Source organism: Nicotiana tabacum, chromosome 3 (genome assembly GCF_000715075.1).
Source record: "Nicotiana tabacum cultivar K326 chromosome 3, ASM71507v2, whole genome shotgun sequence".
Taxonomy (NCBI): Eukaryota; Viridiplantae; Streptophyta; class Magnoliopsida; order Solanales; family Solanaceae; genus Nicotiana; species Nicotiana tabacum.
In genome coordinates, this window is record NC_134082.1 from 73053447 (window position 1) to 73078888 (window position 25442).

General features: G+C 37.3%; 2 protein-coding genes across 2 annotated transcripts; one reads left to right on the top strand and one right to left on the bottom strand.

The window, feature by feature from the left end:
• The first annotated feature begins 1971 nt into the window (after positions 1-1971).
• On the top strand, positions 1972-3338 carry LOC142176453 (uncharacterized). The gene is made up of 3 exons (XM_075244261.1): positions 1972-2256; positions 2829-3079; positions 3314-3338. Exons 1-3 carry the CDS (start codon positions 1972-1974, stop codon positions 3336-3338), a joined length of 561 nt encoding a protein of 186 aa, XP_075100362.1.
• Positions 3339-12095: 8757 nt separating this feature from the next.
• On the bottom strand, positions 12096-12802 carry LOC107813438 (uncharacterized). Its single transcript, XM_016638713.1, has 2 exons — positions 12452-12802; positions 12096-12170 (listed from the first exon to the last, which is right to left on the bottom strand). The coding sequence occupies exons 1-2, from the start codon at positions 12800-12802 to the stop codon at positions 12096-12098; spliced, it is 426 nt and encodes a 141-aa protein (XP_016494199.1).
• Between the last annotated feature and the right edge of the window lie 12640 nt (positions 12803-25442).

A 25442-nucleotide genomic window follows, 5' to 3' on the forward strand; every position in this document is an offset into this window, starting at 1 on the left:
AGGAAATGCCATGTGGATATTCCACCAGAAGACTAAAGACCTAGCTCAACCTTGAGTAAATGGTCAAGACATGAATATGGTGATATTTACCAGAAGGTCAAAGAATTTGAGGACAAACTAAGAATTATTGAAGAGCCTTGGGCATAGATCAACTTGTAATCTGACAGAATAAAACTTCAAGAACTCAATTTTCAGTACATTAGACACATAAAGATTGAGGAGTTAGTCCTAAAATAGAAAACACAACTTCAATGGTTCAAAGAAGGTGATGCAAACTCCAGCTACTTTCATAACTTAATCAGAGGTAGGAGAAGAAAGTTGTACATTTACAAAATCAAATCCGGTGAAGATAAATGGATACAAGGTGATGATGCCGTTGGAGAGGCTGCTTGTGAACACTTTTAGAACCTATTCACTGATCCCGGGGGTGTCATTAGGGAAGATTTTCTTTCCTGCATTCCTACTCTGATAACTCATGAAGTCAATGAGAGTCTCACCCAAGATCCAACTATCAGGAGATCAAAAATGTTATTTTCTCAATGGATCCAACAAGTGCAGCTGGTCCTGATGGATTCAATGGAAAATTCTTCCAACATTGTTGGGATATCATCAAAACTAACCTTCTTAATGTGGAAAATGCCTTCTTTTGTGGTGCCACTATGCCAAGACATATGACTTAAGCATGCATTGTACTCCTTCCCAAAGTTGAATTCTCTAATTCATTCTCAAAATTCAGGCCAATCAGTTTGAGCAACTTCATCAACAAAATTATCTCGAAGGTTATCACTTCAAGACTAGCAACAATATTGCCCAGAATCATCTCTCCAAATCAGACTAGGTTTGTTAAAGGAAGAAGCATCTCTGAAAATGTAATGCTTGCCCAAGAGATTGTTACGGAATCAAGAAACAAAACATTGGAGCCAATGTGGTGATCAAACTTGATATGGATAAAGCATATGATAGAGTATCCTAGTCATTTACCTGCATCATGATGATGAGATTGGGATTTGGTGAAATGATCATTGACATGATGTGGAGAACCCTCTCAAACAATTGGTACTCAGTAGTTGTGAATGGCACCAGATGTGGCTTCTTCCATTCTAGGTCTCAAGCAAGGAGACCCCTTGGCACCTGCACTCTTCATTTTGGGTGCAAAACTTCTTTCTAGGATAGTGAACAACCTCACTCTTGATAAACTTTTCAATGGCTTTTACATGGAAAGGAGAGGTCCTCAAATCACCCATTTGAGCTTTGTTGATGACATTATTATCTTCACCTCTGGCAGCAAAGTTTCTCTTCCAAAAACCATGGATATCCTTCAATCCTATGAAGAGACTTCTGGCTAGCTGATCAATAAAAACAAAAGTCACTTCATGATCTCACCCTGTGTCTTCCAACACACTAACAGGAGAATCCAACAAATCACTGGCTTTTCCAGAAAAGACTCCTAATTACCTACCTTGGTCACTCTACATTGGTAGGAAGAGAATTATACATTTCAATTCCCTCATATCCAAAGTAGTAAGCAGAATAAGAGGATGTCATAGTAGAATGTTGTCTTACAGTTGAAGAGCAACAATGATCAAACATTTTCTCCAATCTCTCCCCATCCATCTCCTCTCAGCAGTCTCTCCCCCTAAAACTGTGATCAAGCAAATTGAAAAGCTTGCTACAAACTTTTTCTAGGGTATGGATAATGAAAGAAATAAGTACCACTATGCATCCTGGCAAAAGCTTTTTAAACCCCAAAATAAAGGGGGGAATTAGGTTCAGAACAATTGAGGATGTTTGCAGATCCATGGAGTTCAAACAATGGTGGTTTTTTAGAACAAAGGACACTCTTTGGAGTAACTTTCTCACGGCCAAATATTGTCAGAGATCCCACCCCATCTCCAAAAAATGGCACTCAGGCCAATCTCAGACATGGAAAAGAATGATGACTAATAAGAAACAGGCAAAAATACAAATACAATGGAGACTTCACCCAGGAAGTTCAAGTTTTTGTGGGACAATTGGCTTGGCACGGGAAACTTAGCCAGCTGTAAACCACAAGGCCATAGACCTTGCAACATAAAGGTCTCCCACTTCTGGAGCACAGGAACTTGGGATCTCCAGAAATTGAATGCCACTGTCCCTGCTCAAATGATCCAATTCATTTCACAAGTTCTCATCCACTACAACCCTCTAATTCATGACAAACCAATCTGGAAAGCAACACCATCAAACAACTTTACTTGTGCTTCAGCATGGAATGTGGTAAGACAGAATAGACCTACCCTCTTTACCAATAAAATGACATGGCACAAAAACATCCCCTTCAAATGGTCTTTTTGCCTTTGGAAAGCTCTAAGGAACAAGCTTCCCACTGATGATAGAGTTGCTAAGTTTCACATTTTAACTGCCAACAGATGATTCTGTTACATTATACCCCAAGCTGAATCTGTTAATCACATCTTCAGTAGGGGTCACTTTGCTAAGGCTATCTGAAAAATCATCTCAGGCCCCTTTGGATTTCCTTTCACTGTGATGCCTCTACAACCTTTGCTTGTTAAAGGGTGGGTTCAGAAGAACAAAAATGAAATCCACAAGCTACTAATAGACACCATCCCCATCATTGTTTGTTAGAATCTTTGTAAGAATATATGCAATGCTAAATATGGCTCCAAAAAATCATCAATGACAATGGTTCTTTTCTCCTTCACCTCAGACACCAACCAGCTCCTCAAAGCCTATTATCCTGATATTACATGGCCTTTTAGTTGGCCTAAACTCCTCCCCATGTTTGAAAACCTACAATACCACACTATAGCATTACCTCAATGGTATAGTTGAAACCTAAAACTGATTTTGTTAAAGTTAACAGTGATGGTAGTGCCTTAAACAACCCTGGCAAGATTGGTGTTGGTGTCATCATCAGAGATTCAGAAGGCCACTTCATACATGCTATAGCCAGTCCTCTTGGTGAAGGATCCAATAACCTTGTAGAAACTCAAGCAGCAGTCTTGGGCATGCAGTGGTGTCTGGCCAATGACATCACCAAAATCCACCTGGAAGCTGATTCTGCATTGCTTATTCATTGGTTTAATCACACCTCAGCTCCTCCTTGGAACCTAGACACTACACCAGAAAACACACACAATCACAATCCTACAACACAGACCAAAATCACAACCATGCAATTTTCTACCTCATCCCCTTTCCACTATATACACAACAACTCCACCAAGAAACAAGATCATCACCAATCCTCCCATTACAGCTAAACCAAAAACTAGAGCATTTTTCTCTCTAATAGTGTCTTTTTGTTTTGCAGGAAATATGATCATTCCATGGCTTAACTATTTGATGTATCCCCAGTGTATGGTATTAGCAGCAATGCTCAATCTACTGAGGAGACACCAATGGAAAATAAGCCAACTAGAACACCTGAGAAGAGTTGGAATACAGTATTATCCACGAAGAAACATGGAATCCTGGTTTTTCAACTGTATCAATCCATACAATAATATGAAGGAATTCACCCAGAAACACCACAAGAAAAAGAAAGCAATCAAAAAGATAAAAAAAAGTCCAATACCTGGTACCAATAAACCTTGCATTACTGATCCTAGCTCCCACAAGAACCTGGAAGTAGAATGTGAGGTTCAGACACAAGAGCTCTAAAGCTTCAACTTGGCTAACATGTTTGTTCAGTTTTGCAGGTTCACTGAGGTGGCTTAGTCAATTGATACACTTCCAGTGTATAGTATTAGCATCTCTAATGCTCATTCCACTAGAAGGGCATCAATTTACTATAGCCCGTCAACAATTTACTACACACACAAGGAAGTTAATCTTTAACAAAGAGAAGCAAAACTCTATGGATAACATCTCCAGGCTACCTACAGGGTTACCTACAGATACACAACTCCAGCAATACCAAGAGGATTCAACTCAACTGTCATCACAACAACAGCTAATTCCCAATCTCCTAGCACTTTTGCAGCAGTTTATTATACAATCAATTGCCAGCAGTTCAAACTCTCATCATGATATATTTAGGGGCACAGACCTAGCTCCTATGTCTGGTCTCTTCATCAGCTCCATGCAACAAAGAATAACTCAATTCTTTTGCCACAAACTGAGAACACCAGAAGCAGGAAAATGTTCACCCTCTCTTGTCACACACATAAGACAACAACAACCTCAATGCCAAGATGCAAATGCTGCCTTTGATGTTTATCTTCAACTTAGCTTTCTTTGACCTCAATGTCAAAGCCAAATTGAAGATACACCCCTCTACAAACAAATGGTTTCTGTCATACTTTCCAGCGAATTTCTACATGTATTGTAATTACTCTAGCAGTAGATATGCTTGTATCTGGAGGGAAATCTTCCCAATCATCTACTTAGTAGAATTAGGATTAGTTATGCATGTTTGTATAGTTGACCTAGGCCTACTCTACTTTGGTTTCGTATACACAATTGGCTATCAATGTTGGATAGACAATTGGAGCATCATCTTAGGTTTTATTACACATAGTTTCCAGGAATTATTTAGTCGCCAGATGTTGACCAGATGTTCCATCATTTTATTTCTGGAGGTAAGGTTTCAACCCCCCTCCCCCTCCTTTGTTGTACTCTTTGTTTATATATATAAATCAGCCCTAGGCACAATGTCTAGTGGATTTAATTCAAAAAAAAAAAAAAAAAACGGGGCCATGAGAGCATTGGCTGGATTCAACAATTGAATCCAAAAGGAAAAGGAAAAATCTGAATCATAAATCTACTTTCTGCCTCAAGCATGATCTGATATGCATCTAGGTCCATTACTGAACTACCGTACTAGATGTTGTTCATAACTTTTCTTACACATATCCACATCTGAAACAACCAAAACAAGGACGTATGAGTCTTTTGCTGAAACGGGCCCGAGCAGAATCTTGGTATAGAATTAATGGATTCACAATGAGTGTAATCTTATAATTATATGTATGCATTTCACTTTTTTTTTATACATATATATATATATATTAGTCGAAATTAAAAACAGTGGCCATAAATCCGCATTTGAAAAGGGTAGGGGTAAGAGTCGCAAGACTGTTAAGTCATATAATTGGTCTTATCCATTTCATGCTCTAACCTATTAGCTTGCGCCTAATGGATGATAGCCAAAATATGTTTATATGATGCTCAACTTTTCACCAGCCTTTGTCGTTGATAAGCTTTTGTTGCTTTGTCATTGGTCTGATAAACGAAGTTTAAGAAAAATAATGATATAGTTTTATATTTCGAAATTATTTAACTTAAATCAATTTTAGTTTTAATAAAGTAATTTATATTTACACAAACCAATGATTTATGTTAGATCACAAGTATCGAAAAAATAATTTTTTTAATAAACTCTATGTCCCATCAAATATAAAAAAAATATTTAATAACAAAGACAAAAGTTATTTGAATTTTTCTGGTACGTAAGCCATAATAACATTTAAATCCAGATGAAAATTGAGAAGAAACCCAAACATAGTAATATCAAATTAATGCTAAAATCCTATACTGCAGTTTAGAAAAGAAAAAAAAAAACCTTACATGGAGGACATCCAATCAAGCCTAATGATCGTAAAGCCAGAAACGAAAGGGACTTCCAACACAGTTTAAGTATTCACTGTAACAATAAAGTTACATTTACTTTAATTGATCTAAAAAGTTATTTTATTGACTGTATTGTTATGGTGAATATAATTGAGTGGCCACATGTGAATTGTGATGGTAACAACAAAAGACCTCATAAAATGTTGGCCCATACTTAACATGGGCCGATGCTTATCTGGTATTATAAAGGGAGAAATTAAAAAATAGTCAGATTTACAACTGATCGTTCAAAAATAGCTCAGTTTCAAAAGTAATCGAAATTTAGCCACTTTTTATGTAAAGAAAAAAATTTGAGCGAAAACACTGTTCAAACCCGGAAAATACGCAAGTATATTATGCTGGAGTTCCAGCATAAGTATACTTGAACTCCAGCATATTATACTGGAGTTCCAGGATAAGTATGCTGGAACTCCAGAATAATATGATGGAGTTCCAGCATAAGTACACTAGAACTCCAGCATAATATACTGGAGTTCCAGCAAGTATACCGGTCCAGCATAATATACTGGAGTTTGGAGCACCGGTGCTCCAGTCTCCAGTATATTATACTAGAGCCAACAAAGTATATCAGTCCAGCATAATATGCTGGAGTTCATAAAAAGGTGCACCGAACTCCAGTATATTATGCTGGACCGGTCTCTGTTGCAGCAAAATAGTGGCTATTTTTCATTGACTTGATAAACGTTGGCTATTTTTCAATGACCAGTCCGAAAACTGGCTATACCGTGTTATTTTTACTATTATAAAGGGAAAATTACCCAAACTGTCACTCTACAAACTTTCCTAACAAAAAATAGCCCAAAAACAAAATATCTACTAAAAAAGGCCCAAATGTCATTTTTGTCGCAAATAGTTTCAATTAATGTCAGTTTTTGTATCTGTTATTTTTCGTATGCTCTCTCTCTCTCTCTCTCTCTCTCTCTCTCTCTCTCTCTCTCTCTATATATATATATATATATATATATATATATATATATATATATATATATATATATATATATACTAAATTCAACCAAAATTGCTGAAATTAACGACAAAACAAGATACATTTTTGGTTATTTTCGTCTAATTTTAGGTAATTTGGAGTAGAAAACCTCTTATTTTGTATATTTTTCTAATTGCATGTGTTTTTTTTGAATCGATGTTGCTTTTCTTTAGGCTTTTACGACTGATTTTGTAAGTTTTGGTCGAGTTTTTGTATTAATTTCTTCACAAATTTCTGTAACCTTTTGTTCGTATTTTTTTTTTAAATTTTTTGTCATTGAACCTAGTTTCAATTGTGAAACAGAGCAATATGAGAAGACAAATTCGTTCGATGAGTTCATCACCATATTCAAAGTCGGTTTCAATTGAGAAATCGAGCAACATGAGAAGAGAAACTAGGTCGATGGGTTTATCTCCTCATTCAACCACGGTTTTAGTTGAGAAATCGATTGATGAACAAAATATGCAAAGACAAAATCATTCCGACAGGGTTAAAGTGTTAGAATCTCAAAAGGATATTGTTGGACAATTTGACAAAAAGAAGAGCAAGAGGATTATAATGGATGTTGATCAAGGCAAGAGAAAACGTGTCGTGGAGGACGAAGTGAATTTGGGTGTCAAACCAAAAAAAAGTAAGGTTGAGAAGGCAGAAAAAGTTAAAATAACTGACAAAGTTTGTAAGGTATATACAATTTTAGTTAAAATTTTTTCTATTGTTGACTCTTCTTTTAAAATTTGGATTTAATTTGTATTTGTTTGTTTTTAATTCGTGTCATCTATTTGTAGCCTTGGAAGCTCTATATTCCAGTTGGTGAGCCGTTTCCTGTTACTCATTGGTAATCATACACTAATGTGGATATTATATTGGTTTTACAGTCAAAGTTGACTGATGTCCATCTTCGGATGTTTAGGGAAAGTTGTTTTGGTTATTTCCTTGATTTACCTCGAGTTGCTATCCAGGCACAACTTATTCGTTCTTTAATAATTAGGGAGTTGGTTCAAGATAAGTGTGATTAATTTTATGTGAAATTGAATGACGAATGTGTTTTACGTTTTGGTCTTTGAGAATTTGGTATTGTAACTGGTTTAAACTGTTGTGGTAATGAACATGTTGAGGGTAAATTCAGTGGACCCAATAAGTTGGTGGATACTTATTTTTCTGGTTTTGAAGTGGTGTCAAATAAGTAACTAATTGATTATTTTGAGAAGAAGAAATGGCAGTCTGATGAAGACGCAGTTAAAATTACAATCATTTATTTCATAAACACATTTCTAATGTCCACTCAGGCTCAGAAGACATTTATAAGTAAACGTGACTTCTATCTTGTCGAGAGTGGTGTCATTTTCATGGGGTAAGATTGCATTTCGAGCTTTAATAAAGTCGGTGAGGGAAAGGTTGAGGGGAAAGTCTGAGTTTTATAGGATTGGTGGATTTCCTCTTGCACTACAAGTGTGGTTCTATGAATATTGCACCGTAGTTGATCAAAAGTTTGTTGTTCGCGTTGGATATTATACACCACACATATTGAATTGGGAAATGACAGATAGGCCAATGCATGAGGACTTCTCTATTGGTTTCTTCAACAGCACAGGGAATAAGGTACCATCTTTTATGTCTTGATGGGATATACATTTATAATACACTGTAATTCATTGTGATACATCAAACATACAGTTTTTATACATCTTTGATACATCTAGGACTGAAGCACTTTTGGTTACCTTTGTAGTTTAAAAATATTTCTCCGACAATTGAAGAGCTAATAAGATTTACTTTGCCTGTTAAAGTTACCGATGAGTATCAAAAATATTTTACATCACATAACATGGGAAAATTTCCTATTGATGGTAGCGATGATTTTGTCATGCCACCCCCAAAACAGATTAAGGAGCCTGTCCCACCAAAAAAGGCGCCAGATGTGCAACCTGTTGATTATGACCGTGAGTTGCAGAAGTTGAAAACTGATGTGAAGCAGGTTTGTATTGGTCTTTTTTATATATTTTTTTGAAAGTATTTTCAAATTGTATATTCAAAGTCTATTGTCTTTCTTATTTGTTTCATCTTGTAGCTCTATAAGCAGTTAAATTCCTTCATAGAATATGTTTCTGATATATTCAAGGAAGTCTTTGTATTGAAAAATTTCAAGGTATTTGTCTGTTTTCCATTGTGCATTTCTTTTTATTTTTTAGTTAACTTAATGTATCCTTTTTTTAAATATGGTGCACATCCGGAGGAAGACATTAGTGGTCGTCAAGACAATAAAGATTTTGTGAGCAATATAGAGTTTGGTGGCAATGGAGATATTGAAATGGATGGTTGTAAGGTGTGTTTAGTTGTGCATTCTGCACTTTTTCCTTTTCTTTTCTTTGTTGTTTTTGATAATTTGATTCTTTTTTTAAAAAATAGGTCGGTGAAAGTGAAGGTAAAGATGTTCCACATTCTCAAAGAGATACTAGTGAGTATCATCGTAACAACATTATGCTCGGTGCAACAGATCAATTAGGTGTCAATACTATAGAAGGACCTTCAGGTGTGAAAGTTGACATGTTTGTTGCTAAAGTAACTTTCACACCAGATGTATCACATGCTAGCGGTATTGGTAAGATTGCAGATGCAGCGACATGGGAGAAGAAGGAAGAATTTGAGAAATAAAAAGTTCCGGAATCTCAAACTGGTGTTGTTTGTGCGACTGCAAGTGTTGATGCGGCGACAGGGGAGACAGAGGAAGAATCTGAGAAACAAAAGGTTCATGAATCTCGGACTGGTGTTGTTTGTGCGACTGCAAGTGTCGATGAGGTGGCAGGCGAGATGATTCTATACAATCCTGAATTACTTCCTGAAGTATCGCCGTAAATGGAAAAAAGAAAGAGATGTCCTGCAAAGGCCGTGCAGTCTCCGTTCATTACTATATTTGATTCAGGTTCCAGTACTGGTGTTGTTGCAGCGAAAGGAAAAAAGCAAATTTATGCTATTAAGCGTCCTTTTCAAAGCAAAATCGGAACTGGTGTTAACAACTTTTATTGAATGTATTTGCTGCGTGGGTCAAAGAAGGGAAGTCCAGAAAGAAGTATGTTTCCAACTTCTAAGTTTTTTTCAGTTTTATATTTTAATATATTGTCACTTAAAGCATTATTTTATATCAAATCACTGTACTCTTTTGTGTATTTATGTTACCAGGAATGAAATTTACCCAAAGCATGTTAGTGAACTCAATCCTGCTTATGATCTTGGTGTATTTCATGTTGAAGACAAAAAATAATTTTACACTTTGGCATATAATGGTCAGCCTTTGGATGACTCGGTATATAAGAATTTAGTTTTGCAGTATTTTTTTTAAAATTTTTAGCCACTGTACACATGAACACTCAGTCCTCTTAAGTTATAACAGATTATTAATTGCTATTGCCTGGAACAAGAGATAGCAGTGAGCATTAATTTTCCTTTGTTTTCTGTGATTTTGGTTTGAAAAATCATAGCTGCTTAAAGCTTACGAGCCTTTAGTGGTTAGTTATTTGTTATGTTTTATTTTAGCATATTGATGTTTTGTTATTATCTGTGGAAGAAGAGGAAATATGACAAACACCTACCTGTAACATTCACCACCACAGATTGGTAATTTGACCAGAAACTTAATGAGTTGTGGCAGGCGTTTATTGATACAGATGGAGACAATGATGTGTGCAATCCGAAATATGTCATTGCAGAGTATATTCAGGGGTTTGTCTTGGATGCCAGTTTTTCATTGCACCCTGTCGAGCATGTCTTAATGCCAATAAATGTTTCAGAATAATGGCATTGGATAATGGCTATGATGTCCTTCAAGGATAGGTGCATTTATGTATATGACTCTATGCATGGTGGAGCTGCTCATCAAGCCAAAGTACATAAGACCATGGCCAAGTATTCTGTGTTGCTGCCTCATTTTTTTCGTGCACACGCATTTCTATTTAAACAAAAAAGATATCAATTGACGCACTGGTGTCTACAAAACAAAAGACTTGATTATCCCCTTTGATGTAAAATTGGTTGAAGGATTGCCTCAACAAGTTGAAGCGTATGAATTTCTTTCAAAATAATTTGTCTTTTTTTTAGATTCAGCATTTTGATAGTTGTTGTTCTTTTTATTTTTGCAGTGATTGCGGTGTATTTGCAACATCATTTGCCGAGTATTTCATTGAGGCAAGACGCCTCCTAAAAAATTCAATGCCTATGCACACCGACGTAGATTTGGTGCTCTCTTGTGGGATTATGCTAGAAAGAAGATGGAACTGAACGTGCAAAATGATGATGTGATTATTGGTCGACAGAAGAAGTCAAAAAAGCAGAAGAAGTAGTTACTTCTATCATTGTTGTAGGATGAACTCTATAATTTCGTTTTGTATTGTGTTCTATTATGTTGTCATTGTTGTAAGATGGATAAGATTTGTTTGTGTTTGAATTTTATGAATACTTTTAAGAATTGTATGTAAAATGATATGTTTGCTATGTTATAAAGGTTTAATAAGTTTCAGTACGATATTGGAGTGTTGCAGTTTAGTTTATTTTGGTGTTTTCACCCTTGATTTTGTGTTGTGAATTAAAGATATGAAAAATATACCCTAGTTTTGATACATTGTCTCTTGCAGATACACGAATGATACACATATGATATAGATATGATACAAATATGATACACATATGATACACATATTTCAAATATGTATTGATGAAGCCACTCTTATTTGCAAATTTCTAAAACTATTTGCATAGTTTTCTAGCTGCTACGACTTTTTTCCATTAGTTAGCTTTGTTACTACAAAATACAGACATGAGTAAGAGCCTATACACAGAGATACATAGGTGATACACAAGCGATACATAGATGATACAAATGTGATACACAAGAGATACATATATGATACAAATATGATTTATATCTGATACAATTTCTTTTTAATCAAACAGATGTATAATATACACTTTCAACACGATTTTAAATGATAGGTCAAATATTTATTTATATCTAAAATTCAAATGACATTCTACAATGATATATTTCTTGATATATTGCATTCTTCTAAATCTCTATGATATTCAGTAAAGTAAAATAACAAGTAATTCTAAATTTGATATTTCATCCTCTCTTTGGATTATTTCTACAAGTTTTCCTGTTGTGACCTTCTTCTCCACATTGTCCACATAAAATCGACCTTTTTTGTTCCCTTTCAGATATTGGCTTGCACCTCCCCTTCCTTGGCCTTCCTATTGTTTTAGTCACATCTGGTGTTAAGACTTTTTCATTTAGAACTTCTGTAGGAATTTTCCATGTGCTTTTATCAGGAATCGGATAAATTGAAATTTCATAGGTGTTCAGTAGGTACTTCCTGGTGTAGTACACCAAGAAATACTCAATGTGATCAATGTATTTGTATTTTAATACTGTCCAAGCATGCGCACATAGCAACTCATCCAACTAAAACCTTCTACAGCTACAAGTTCAATCTTTTAGGATTACCATTCTCTGCTTAACTTTGTCAAGTACTGAATATAAGTAACTCGTCGAAGGGGTCACCTACAAAATTTATCAACTATCATTAGTGGTGACAAAGTACATGCCCTCAAAATACATATACTAGAAAGCCTACAAGATTCAAAATAGCTTAATATCATCTCAAACCAACCAATATTTCAGTAGTGGGTAGGCATAAATGCTACATTAAATTGAAAACCTTTGCTTTTGTGCAGGTGGACACTAGTTTAACAGAATCACACAAAGGTTCAATATATAACAGATCCGTAAATTCGGCATGATTACATATTCTATGCACAAGTATCTATAGATTCCAATCATACCTTCATCTGATGTGACAATTCAAGATTGTCCATCAGCATTGTATCATATTTTTTTCCAAGATAAGTGAATGAATCTACTATATTCTTTAGGTTTGTAACATTCCATCGTCCGATCAATTGCCTTATGTAGTCTAGCAAAGGTAGTACTGGGAGTGCCCTAGCAGCCTTGTGCACTGCATTGATTGACCCCGCAATGTTTGAAGTCATCGTCAATGTTCTGTTGACAGTGGAATGTGCTCTGGACCATCTTTCATACCCAACATTCATTAAGTAATCGTTGACCCTCTTATCAATTTTCTCTACCTCTGTCGTGTGGTAATCAAACTTCTCAACTGTGTATGCTTTGGCCATAGCAAAGAATATGTCTTTGAGCAGCAAATATTTTTTTTGTAATTTTTTTTACATTATTCCATAGATGCCATATGTAGACACAATGAGGTACTTGTGGATACAATGTTGCCACTGCATTTTCAATGCCTTCATGCCTATCCGAGACTATGCACATTCCCTCCCTTTCCCCAAAGACATCCTTGAATCTCGCAAAAATCCACTCCCAGGAAGCATTATTCCCTGAATCTACTATGGCATATGCGAGTGGTATGATATTACCTGCTGGATCTTGTGTTGATGCTATCAATAATGTTCCTGTATATACCGATTAAAGAAAGGTTCCATCTACAACAACAACTGTTTTGCAATACTTCCATCTTTTTATAGACGGATATAGTGCAACGAAAGCATACCTGAACAAATCTTCCTCTGTTTTTTTCAAACTTACCACCGTCATAGGATTTGTAAGAACCAACATATAAAAGTAGCTTGGCAGCTTTTCATATGATTCGCTCGGGTTTCCTCTCAGTACTTGAACTGCATATTCTTTCGACTCCATGCTTGCATATATGTCATTTGAAGACCATACTGCTTGTTCATGTCTCCAATTATGTCATTAGGAGTGTATATTGTTTTTAGGTCTTTATACTTGTCTATCAGAAGACTGTCGATGAGTTTTGCAGTAGCTTGACGTTGTGCATAAGATCTGTCTTTCAGGGGGCATGAGTGCACTTTGCTGAAATTTCTAACCTTGAAAACGTTTGCTTTTTTCAAGCTCGAAGACTTAAAATACCAATCACAGTTATTGTTGATGCATACTAGGTAGTACCTACGACAAGGATATAAACTTTTCCATCAATAAATAGAGCGACATGAAATATAATGATATATAGTGATACACACTGCCATCAACAATACTAGATGAAAAATACAATGACTATACAATGTTAGACGGTGACAATCACAACTTAAAAGTGTACAGCCACATACTTACAAGCAACAACCTATTTTCTGCACAATTATACTTCTAACATCAACTACGATATACATTGAGATACATAATTATATAATAAATATTTTGATACCTGCTTTCATTTGATCTATGCACCTTAAACTGAAAATTTTCCTTTACTGCCAAGTGCTTTATGACTTTGACTATCGTTGCCTTGTCTTTATAAATATGACCTTCTTCTACATCTATGTATTGAGGGTCAGTAATTATTGTATTTTTATCAGATTCTGTATCATTCCAGTCTTCTCCATCCCCAAACTCGATCATCTTAATTGTATCACCGTTGTATCTTTCCTCTACAAATGAGCTTTGTGCACATTCTGAGGAAATCACAGCAGAATTAGAATTGTAGCAGATCATGTCCATATCCTTTTCACTCGATGTTATACAAAAGGGATACATTTTAAATTCTGAGCTTTTTTCAGCTCAAGATATACACATACACCCATACTATTGTGCATCACTATTGGTGGAGAACCATCTTGGACAGTGTATTTGATTTCAATAGCATTCAATGAAGTATCTATCATAAGTTGTTTCGAAATCACGTCTACAAAATCTTCAAAACTTATATTTGGAGTAACTATTACAGCGTCTGCATTATAATCTACAAAGTTGTTGTCAACATTCCATCGGCCACCACACTGAATAAAAATTGGTAAATTTACCATTGGAGTAGCTGAAATTAGGTCAAAACTCAATAATTCCTTGATGGATTTTGATTGCAGTTTGTAGTTCCTTCTACACAGATATTGCAAAAGCTGTATCTACAAAGAAATTGCGAAGGTATATAGTGAAATTGATCGATTTTGAGTGAAATTTGGAGCTCATTTGGATCCATTGGAGAATTTTTGGGAGAGAATGCTATGATTTACAGAGGGAGAGAATGTCGTTATCTGGTAAATTGATAGTTTGAAAAAGGGAAGGAAACGCGATTCTCGGATGCGTGATTGTTGGAAGCGTGATTCTCCGATGCGTGCCCTTGTGTGTATCTCTAAATTTTGGCCTACTTTTGGTAAGTGTTTAATTTTGGGCTAGAGGTTGGTAAGTTTGTGTTCAATTGGCTATTTATGTACTTTTCCCTATGATAAATGAACCTGCTTGCTTTGTGTAGTGGTCTTATTCCCAAAGTATTCTCACGAGAGAAATTCATTTGTAGCCACTCGATGAACACTAATGACAACGGATAGTCACAAAACAAGGCAGACAATTCATAGCCCAAAACTAATTATAAGGTTTAGTAAGTGAAACCTAGAAAACCAGCGAGAGACCCTGCCTCCTCAATGCAACCATAATAGTTGCTAGCTCAACCTCTAGCCTAACATTCTTTTAAACTTAATGTTAGTAGTGAAAAAATTTAAAATCTTGCCAAATCACCCCAAATCATTCATACCTAGTGAAATCCCCGTATAAAACTATCCTTTCAGCCCCAAAATTCCATCAAACTTTTTTCTAGTATACATAAATTATAATCCACATTTTAACTTTTACAAAGAATTTTTATTTTTTTAGTGATCCAAGGTAGAAAAATATAAGATTACATAAGCAAAAATACCCATGATATAAGAAGAAGAACAAGGTGATGTATAGGTTGTACACGTACTATACGATTTTTGTACATAGTTGAACAATCTATATATTTTTTATACACTTAAAATACACCACAACTTGGAATACACTAAGAATACATTGTCAAACTTAGGAAATATTGTATATAAAACTTTTATATACCGTTTAACTATAAATATATATTATCTATACATATAAAACGGTTAATATACAATTTTGATACAAAAATATAATTGCATAATATGTATCAATCGTGTATATATATAAACCATGTATAAGAAAATTCAATATATGCTTTGGATATACAAGCACGTTCGGAATACACTCAATATACACAAAGTGCATTTCCAAACATAGGATACCATGTATATACAACTTTTATACGTATCATAGTAATATATATACAACTTTTTATACAAAACTACAATACAAATTATCGTATATGTACAGTTCTATATATGTTTATATGAAATATTTAATACATTATACAAAACTACAATACAAATTATCGTATATGTACAACTCTATATATATGTAGTTAAAATATTTAATACACTGTATAACTCTCTCTCTCTCTCTATATATATATATTGGGTAGATCTACCTAATATGATCCTTTATCTACCGTTCAATCTATTGATTTAATTCCTTCTCGACTGGCCTATTATGCACTCGGGCCAATCTACTACACGCTAATAATGGTTATTTGGATTTCATCTCCTGCAAAAATAGCAAGTGGTTGGCCGTTCGATTGAGTTCATCCCTTGAAGTCGTGCCCTCTCAGTATGTGTGAGTCTTCCGCCATTTGACAGAAATGCCAACTGAAATTCAAGAACGGTCCATCCCACCGTAATGGATCTCTCCTACCGCTACCTACTAGTGGATCGATTTAGGGAAGAAAAGAAATGCGGATGTTGCAATTCTTTCCATCCCGATAAAGCGAGTCACCTGTGATTCGATAGTTCCATTTTTCGCTTATACAGGCCGATTGGGATCCCAGCAGTCAAACCACTGTCTTCGTTCCTCACCCTCCTTCCAATCAATTCTATTTTAAGGTGTCCGGAGGCAGGGGAAAAAAGGAGGGATTTATCGACCAACTTGAACAGATCCATAACCTGCTTCCATCTGTCCTGAATGACGGAATTAAGGTGGGTATAGTCGAACTGAATTGCTTGATTCTAAGGTGGGTGATTGTAATGATCCGACTGGTTGTTTTGAGCATTTGCACTTTTCTTGTCAATTCTCGGGCATGAGTAGCTCCGCATGATGTATTATGACTTATGTAAATCATCGATTTTGATTTTCAGGTTAATCGGAATAGATATGGAAGAGTGATTCTCAGCTTGAAGCTTTAAAGTTGAAAGGTTTGATCAAGTTTTGACTTTTTAGCATTCGATATAAGATTTGGATTTTTATGATTTGGTTAGCTCCATTAGGTTATTTTGGACTTGGGAGCGCTTCCGGAATGTGATTTGGAGGTCCGCGATAGATTTATGCTTGAATTGGCAAAATTAGAAATGAGGCATTTTTCGATCGGACGTGGAAATTTTGATACTGGGCTCGGAATGAAGTTCTGGAAATTAGAGTAGGTTCGTAGTGTCATTTGTGACGTGTGTGCAAAGTTTCAGGTCATTCGGACGAGGTTTGATAGGTTTCGACATCGTTTGCGGAATTTAAAAGTTTATAAGTTCTTAGGCTTGAATCCGAGGTTGATTTGGTGTTTTAATATTGTTTGGAGTGATTCGAAAATTTGACTAAGTTTGAATGACGTTATGGCATGTTTTGGCATCTTTGGTTGAGGTACTAAAGGCCTCGGGTGTGTTTCGGATGCTCAACGGGTCATATTTGGACTTGAAAAGTTGGCAGATTTTACTGGTGTTCTGTTATAGAAGAGTTGTTCTTCGCGATCGCGAAAAGGAGGTCGCAATCACTTAGGACTAATTGGGACAGAGGTGGAGTTGTTTTGTGCGATAGCAGAGGTGAGGTCGCGATCGCGTATGTTCTTTACTTGTTTTTGGTTAAATTCCATTATTGTGTCTTGATTTTTATCATCTAAATTGAGAATTTGGGGTGAAAATTGGGGAAAAAGTGGAAGAGAATTGGAGAGTTAACTTTGGGGATTTGAATGACCATTTGATGTCGGATTTTGGTGAATTTGATATAAGTAGACTCGTGAGTGAATGAGCTTTCAAGTTTTGTGATTTTTATCAGATTTCGAGATATGGGCCCGGGGCCCGAGTTTGAGCCAAATTCGAGATTTTTGTCTAATTTGATAATTTTCGTGTGGGTTTCATTCTTTTAGCTTATATTGATGATAATATACTAATTTTGGTTAGATTTGGAGCAGTTGGAGACCGACTCGAGAGGCAAGGGCATCGCGGGTTAGAGTTTTGGCTAGGTTTGAGATAAGTAATGCTTCCAAGCTTGTAACTGAGCATTGGAAACCCCGAACTATGTTCTATATGATGGTATTGAGGTGACGCACATGCCAAGTGACGGACGTGCGGCCGTGCACCGTGGGAATTGTGACCTGGTTCATTCTATGGCGCCGATTAGTAATTCTATCTTGTTGATATCTGTGTTTCGTCATGTGATGAAGTAAATTGACTATAAATTATGCAAGTTATCATGCTAGGGATTTACGCCGATACTGTTGGGACCCCTACTGGTCGTTTCTTGCTGTTATCTTATTAGTTTCATTGATATTCTGTACTCAGTCATGTTCATGCATTTCATATCACATCTCAGTCTCAGCTGTTATTTATTTGCACATCATATCATTGTTCCGAGATAGTTTTTACGCCATTGTGAGCTTGGGGGCGAGACTGAAGAGTGATGGCTAAGTGAGACCGAGAGCCTGATTATGAGTGACAGTTATGTGTCGGGCTGCACGCCGCAACAGATTATTGATTATGCCTTCGGTGGTTTGTTATAGCGCTTGAGACGTAGGAGCCCTTCCGGAGTATGCACACCCACACCCACAGTGGGCGCGGTGATTATATTTAGGGATGGATATTTCCTTGGTATGGAGATAGATCTTCTCTATGAGGCTAGATTGGCTTGTTCCTCGGTACTGGAGACTGGTAGTCTGTGATGTATATATATTTCGGGATGGATCTTTCCTTGTGAGCCATATACAGTACCGAGTGGTTGTGATCTTCCTTGGGCCTTGTGAGCCATATACAGTACCGAGTAGTTGTGAGGTTGTTATTGTTATTATCTGGAGATGGATCTTCTCCATAGGCTAGAATGGCCTTCCTCAGTACTGAGTGATTGCTGTCAAAGATGTATATATTTCGGGATGGATCTTCCATGGGCCGTATGAGCCATATACAGTTCTGAGTGGACGAGCATTTGAGATTGTGGGCACATGAGGCACTCAACATGGTGAATTTCATACAGCATGTGCATTGGCATGTAGATGTAGCAGAGTTACACTTCTTTACCTTGTTCATACCTACTTTGTTTTACTGTTCGAGCTATTTATTTAACTGAAAGCACGCCTACATTTTTGTATGTTATTTCTGTTATCTTGATGAGGTTGAGTTCGTCAATACTTATCAGTCAATAGGTTGGACTTGTTACTTACTGAGTTGGTGTACTCACGTTACCCCTTACACCTTGTGTGCAGATCCAAGTATCTCAGGCCACGGTAGTGGCTATTGACTATTTCAAACACAGATTTCATCAGAGATACCAAGGTAGCTGCCTGACGTTCGCAGTCCCGCCTTTCTCCTTCTTTATCTTCCTTCTAGTATACTTGGCTACTTTCAGACTATTTTTGGTCTTGTTATGTTTCGAAACAAATTGTAGTATTGCTCATGACTTACTGACAACTGAGGTCAGGCTTCTATTTTGTATTTTTGGTTTTTGACTTTATCTTTTTATGGAAATTTCAGTTGAAAAAGGTTGTTATTTAAATGTTAATGAAATGTTAAACTTTTTTGGGAATATGTTGGCTGGCCTAGTTCCATGATAGGCGTCGTCAGGACCGAGTTGGTTTTGGGGTCCTTACAAGTTGGTATCAGAGCCTAGGTTACATAGGTCGCACGAGTCATGATCACGTTTAGTAGAGTCTCGCGGATCCGTACGGAGACGTCTGCACTTATCTTCGTGAGACTGCAGAACCTTTAAGAAATCCTACATTCTTGAATTCTTATCGCGCTACATTGATTCAGCTTGGAATGTAACTCTTTGAATTCCTTCCACGCATTTGTGTGCGCACATGAGCGCTCGGTCAGCTGTGCATCGATGGCTTGTGATTCCCTGAATGAGGGGCAAGATGTGATTTTTGTGTGTTGATGTTGGGCCAGTCTGGAGGACTTGAGGCCAGGCTTTGCCTGTAGCTTGAGCACTGAGGTGTTGATTGTGTAAGCATGTGCTTTTGGATTTATATGTTCGATAATGTCCCTATTAGTGGAAGTAATGGTTGGATGGCTACTGATGAGTATGATGTGACTGCGAGATGTGTTCATATGATTTGAATGTAACGAGAAGGGTCTGCTTGAGGGTAGAAAAAACTATTTGGTGCCTGATTTCCATCTTGATTTGATGTATAACCCCCAGTTAGGGGTGTGTTGAAGGATCTTTTCATGTTGTTTAGTGGGGAGTGAGATAGATTTTATGTCGTAATATGAGTTCAGACTTAGGAAAATTAAGTGATTGCGTGATGTTTATGACGGTGGAAGGGTATAACGAGAAATTAGTTTGAGGCGGAGCAGGTGGGTTATCTCATGCAGAGTGTTCTGAAGTTTGTATGATCCCTATGTTGTTTGTTGGAAGTCCTCTTTTACCAATGAATTATATGTGCTGCAGTTTGAGTTGGGATTGCGTATGAGAGTTGTCTTGACCGTTACCAGGGTGAATGCGAGATTTGTAGATGATTTGAAGTACTAGATGGTTTGTATTGCACGAGCTTATGAAGGATTTAGTTAAATCTCACTATGGTATTATGGCAGTAATAAAGTATGGGCATTGTAAGTTTTTGTGTGTTTTGACCTATGGCTTTGAGCTAAGTGGGGTAGTCTACTATTGATAAGTTGATTGTGCGGCTAAGTGTCATATCACTTTCAGTTTGAGGTATGCTGGCAAATCAGTTGTGGCTTATAGGGGTTGAGATCGAGGATGACTCGAGTAAAGCAAATTTTGGATAAGGGTTGTGTTATGCTTTATGGGTATATGAGAAACGTTGGATGAATTAGTTGTTGTAAGGGATGTAACGGTGAGTAGATTATCACTCGGCTTCTTAGAAGGATGGGTTACTTCTTAAGTGTTGCCGTACTAATGGGACACATGTCGTTTGGTTCGTTTGATCAGTTTAATTGAAACCTGAGTAGAGTGGATGACTCCCGAGAATGGTTTTAATGGATTCAAGACTTATGTGTAACAATTGGAGATCATCATAATGTGTATTTGGCTAGAAGCTGAGGTTTACATTGGAGGGTGTCAAGACTTGTGGCATTTCTATATCATTATGGATTCTACACATCATATCAGGAAGGTGAAGGTAATGGCTTTAGATTCGCAGGAAGTCTCTTTAGGGTAAGTATTTTGAATGTGGTAATTTTGGGGATATTTAAGGGGGTATTCAGCGGCATATGAGCCTTAGGACGATGTGGTTTTATGCTTGAGTCTCATTTGGTGAGTCCTTGTTGATGATTGCAATATTATGGCGAGGAGAAATATCAATTTGAAGGTAATTCAGAAGGAACTCTGATAAATGGGACAACTTGGTAGTAAGTTGGATCGTCATGGTAAAGGATATGATTAGTTCTTTGTATGCTTATGAGGTAATGGGTTTCTATAGCTGTTTCATGGCAATGCTCTTGGGTTTTGATGGCTTGCATAGTTGGTTGAGTTAGAAGGATCCAGTCCTGATGATTTGGTTTTGTGCAAATGGAATTCAGAGAGTTCTTGATTGTTTCTACCACAGTTTGAGATGTATATTTTATGCTGGCGTGAGGAGCATATGACGTATAGTGATTTTCTCCTAGATGGGATAAAATGGAAAGTTCTTGGATAGTTGAGTACGTAGTTGCTTGTGACTCGGAGTGGATTATGAAGTTCTCATGTTTATCATGGGATGGCATGGTATATGCGGTATGTTGTGCAGGATTGAGATTTGCATGTGTAAGGTCATGATTCAGTTCTCAAAGGAAGATCATAAATTCTTAGGCAGCATGGACAGTTTCAGATGACTAGGTAAATGATATTACTTATTATTATTGTTTGATGAGATTATACATTCGGAAACGGGCGAAGTGTTTGAGTTATGGGTACTTCATTGGTATTGCGACACTCTCTTATTTGATCGATTGTTGGAGTTCAGATTTTGCCTTGTGGCACAGAAATATTAGAAGTATTCCTCGTAAGATGACCGTGTAATTGGAGAATTGTGGGTATTCAGGCGGTGGAGTTGAGACCAGAGATGGTGATTCGTATGTTCTATGGATTTGGAGACGGGAAGTTTTTGAGTAGATTGTTTCGTGGTTGTAGACTATGAAATGTAGCTAAGGTTAGTCAGATGGTAGTATGTGTTATGATTCAGTCACTGTGGACTTTCGAAGGGTTATTTATCTATCGTGGATGATCAGGGCTGACTTGGGGTTCATTTGTAGGTCCAATACGGATGGGTGTTCTACACTAGGTCGGATTAGTTGACTCCGAATTCCTATAGTCGAGGGGTGTGCCATTCAATTGCTGTTGATATTTTGTGTTCTGGAGCGATCTATGAGTTACCCTTCTGTATTACGAGGAGTTATGACTTGTTGGTTATATGCACATAGGGTGCGGTTCTATTGGGGTCATATCGCGGAATTGGAGCGGGAAGAGCATTGGGTATTGCTTGGTAGATGGCATATTGGTTATGTTCTTTTAGGTTTTGTGTGGTGTTGTGTCAATTGCTACTCCGTGGTTATCGTAATTCACTTCAATAAATAAAGGAAAACAGTTCAAATCAAGATGTTACAATGTATTCAGCAAGAAGATAACAGAGATCGAGGTAAACATGTATAAAAATCACTATGACTGAGTATAACTGCTGTGAGTAGGGATAAATCCTAAGCATGATCTCTAACATGAAGGCAACCAAGTTCTAGCACACATGAAAGCACATATACACAAATAAGGCTATTAGGCCTCACAGCCTCACGAGACGGACCAAATCTCAATCCCTCGTGGTGTACACACACACGTCCGTCACCTAGCATGAGTGTCACCTCCAAACAGTCACATGATATCAAATCTCCGGGTTTCATACTCTCAAAACCAGATTTAAAACTGTTACGTACCTCAAACCGGTCAAATATCTATTCCGCGATGCTCTTGCCCCTCGATTCGGCATCTAAATGCTCCGAATCTATTCACCACCAGCACAATACCATCAATTTATGCTAAAGAAAGGAATTCCACAAAAAAACTATCAAATTAGACCAAAAACCCAAAATCAGCGCAAACCCGGCCACCGACCCACATCTCGAAATTCAACAAAAGTTACAAAACTTGAAAGCCCATTCACTCATAAGTCCAACCATACTAGTTTCACTCAAATCCGACTTCAAATCGACATTCAAATCCCAAAAATCATTTTATGAAGTTTCTACAATTTTCCCAAATTTCTACCTCAAAGTACTAATTAGATGATGAAACTATTGATATATTCATGTATATTAACTAATTCCAAGTTAGAATCACTTACGACGATAAATTTCTTGAAAACCCCACGAAAATATCGCCACAAACCGAGCTCCCTAGGTCTGAAATATAAATAATCCCCTAAACCCCGTTTATATAGTGCACCCTCTGAACTCCACCATGTGGTCCGCGAAATTCCAAGGGTGGCCCGCCTCGCAGCTCTTGCGGTCGCATAACAATGGTGCGGCCGCACCTTTTGGTGGCTGTATTGTCATCCTTTAGTATTTTGGCCATAACCTTTTCTACAGATGTCCAAATGATAACTTCTTTATCTTTCTGGAAACTAGACACGAAGGTCTACAACTTTAAATTTTGAGTCATCTCAAAATTTCTTGTAAATAAAAAGCTTTAGGTCTCCGAAGTCAGACCAATGGATTTGGAGAACCTTTCCCCGGAGTGCGGCCGCGGCAAAATTATGCGGTCCGCAAAATTCAAAGAATCAGAATCAAACTTGAGTTCCGGAAATGCCCCGACTTGCTCAAAACTCACCCCGAAACACACCTGAGGCCTCCGGAACCTCAACCGATGGTACCATCAAGTCCTAAAATACCATACAAACTAATTCGAGCTCTCAAATCACATCAAACAATAACAAGAACATGAATCACACACCAATTAGTTGTGGAAGTTTGAGGTTTCACCAAACAATAGAATTTGACCGCACAATTTGATTCTGATTCTTTGGATCATTGATGGTTCTGTTACCATACAAACATTAAGTTTGAGGTTTCAAGTTTGATGGATCATTGATGGTTCAGATTGGATCACAAATGACACTACGAACCTACTCCGACTCCCGGAATTCCATTCTGACTCCGATATCAAATTTTTCTACTGCCGATCGGAAATTGCCAATTTTCTAGTTTTGCCAATTCAAGCCTAATTCTACCACGGACCTTCAAAACACAATCCTGACGCGCTCCTCAGTCCAAAATCACCAAACATAGCTAACAAAACCATCAATGATCCAATCCGAAGTCAAATTCTAAAAAGTCAAACTTGGTCAAACCTTTCCAAATTGAAGCTTCTTGCCGAAAATCTTTCTTCTAAATCAATTTCGAATAATCGAGCAAGGTGAAACTACTCAAAACGACCGGTTGGGTCGTTACATCCTCCCTTACTTAAACATACGTTCGTCCTCGAACGTGCCAAGAGTTGTTCTCCAACACCAGCAAACCGCCGCGTAACCTTACCACGCACCTACCCGGGGATGATCCCACGTCACCCTGTCCCGCATAGATCTGATAAAACAACATATCTGAAATTTCTTCATCCAACCTAGCCCATAAGGCTTAGAATCCAATTTCCACATCTGAAATTTCCTATAAGATCAGAATCACGCATCCACACACTGTATAAGTCTGAACAAGCTGTATCCAACCATAGCCATAACCCAAGAAGAAATCACATGATATACCACATAAACCAAACACTCACAATGATGATTTCTCATTACAGCGGCTGCCCAAAACAACCAAATGTTGGTAATAAATCTCTTATCGAACATAGCCTTATTCTAACACCCTACTACTGTCAACGATGAAAGAAGCACGCAACAACTCATAACCATTTATCAGATCAACCAATGTGGAACTCCCTCTCCTTCAACCAGAACTATAGCTAATTTCTAAGCCGATCGGCTGACATTACCCTTTTAAATTTACTTCAATCAAATCCGATAGCACCCCTTCTAGATTCGGTAACCTCATCTTATCAAATACAACCTACTCTACTACCATGCCACACCAATACTACCTAGAGCCACAGCCGTGAAATCCGTGCACCAATATGAAATAATTCAAACGTACTCAAACATAGAAAAATGACTCCAATAAGAGAACCGTCCCGCAAGCTCAACCAGTACCACCACAATGAAATGCTAAGAACCCATCACACACTGTAGAACCAAGACACACGAATCTAACACAAAGGATCATGCCCCAACATAACTTCGTTGTACTGTGCGATCCCATCCAAGCGCTGGTCCATATTATATACCTCGCTCCACCTTGCTCAAAATCAATAACCACGCGATATTCGACATCAAGTACTCAAAGTGCTTTACCATAACCACGGAGAATCAGACGATAGAATGCCACATGAAACCCGAAAGAACATAACCAATATGCCTCAATCCTGCAATAGCCAATTACTCATCTCACTCAAATTCTACCATAAGGCCCAAATAGAACCACACCATGGGTGTATATAGCCAATGAATCACAACCCCTTGTAGCATAGAAGGGTAACTCATAGAACATATTAGAAAATGAGTAAGCTCAACTCTAACCGAATGACACATCCCTCAATAACAACAGTACAAAGTCAACTGATCCGACCCTGTGTAGAACACACACCCATATTGGGCCTACTAATGAACCCCAAATC

Coding starts and splice junctions, on each gene's coding strand:
- LOC107813438 (XM_016638713.1), bottom strand. CDS start 12,802: ATGGCCAAAGCATACACAGTTGAGAAGTTTGATTACCACACGACAGAG. Junction 12,171..12,451: donor AATTGTCACATCAGATGAAG/GTATGATTGGAA, acceptor TAAATTTTGTAG/GTGACCCCTTCGACGAGTTA.
- LOC142176453 (XM_075244261.1), top strand. CDS start 1,972: ATGGAGACTTCACCCAGGAAGTTCAAGTTTTTGTGGGACAATTGGCTT. Junction 2,257..2,828: donor GTGCTTCAGCATGGAATGTG/GTAAGACAGAAT, acceptor TCAATGGTATAG/TTGAAACCTAAAACTGATTT. Junction 3,080..3,313: donor TCTGCATTGCTTATTCATTG/GTTTAATCACAC, acceptor TTTGTTTTGCAG/GAAATATGATCATTCCATGG.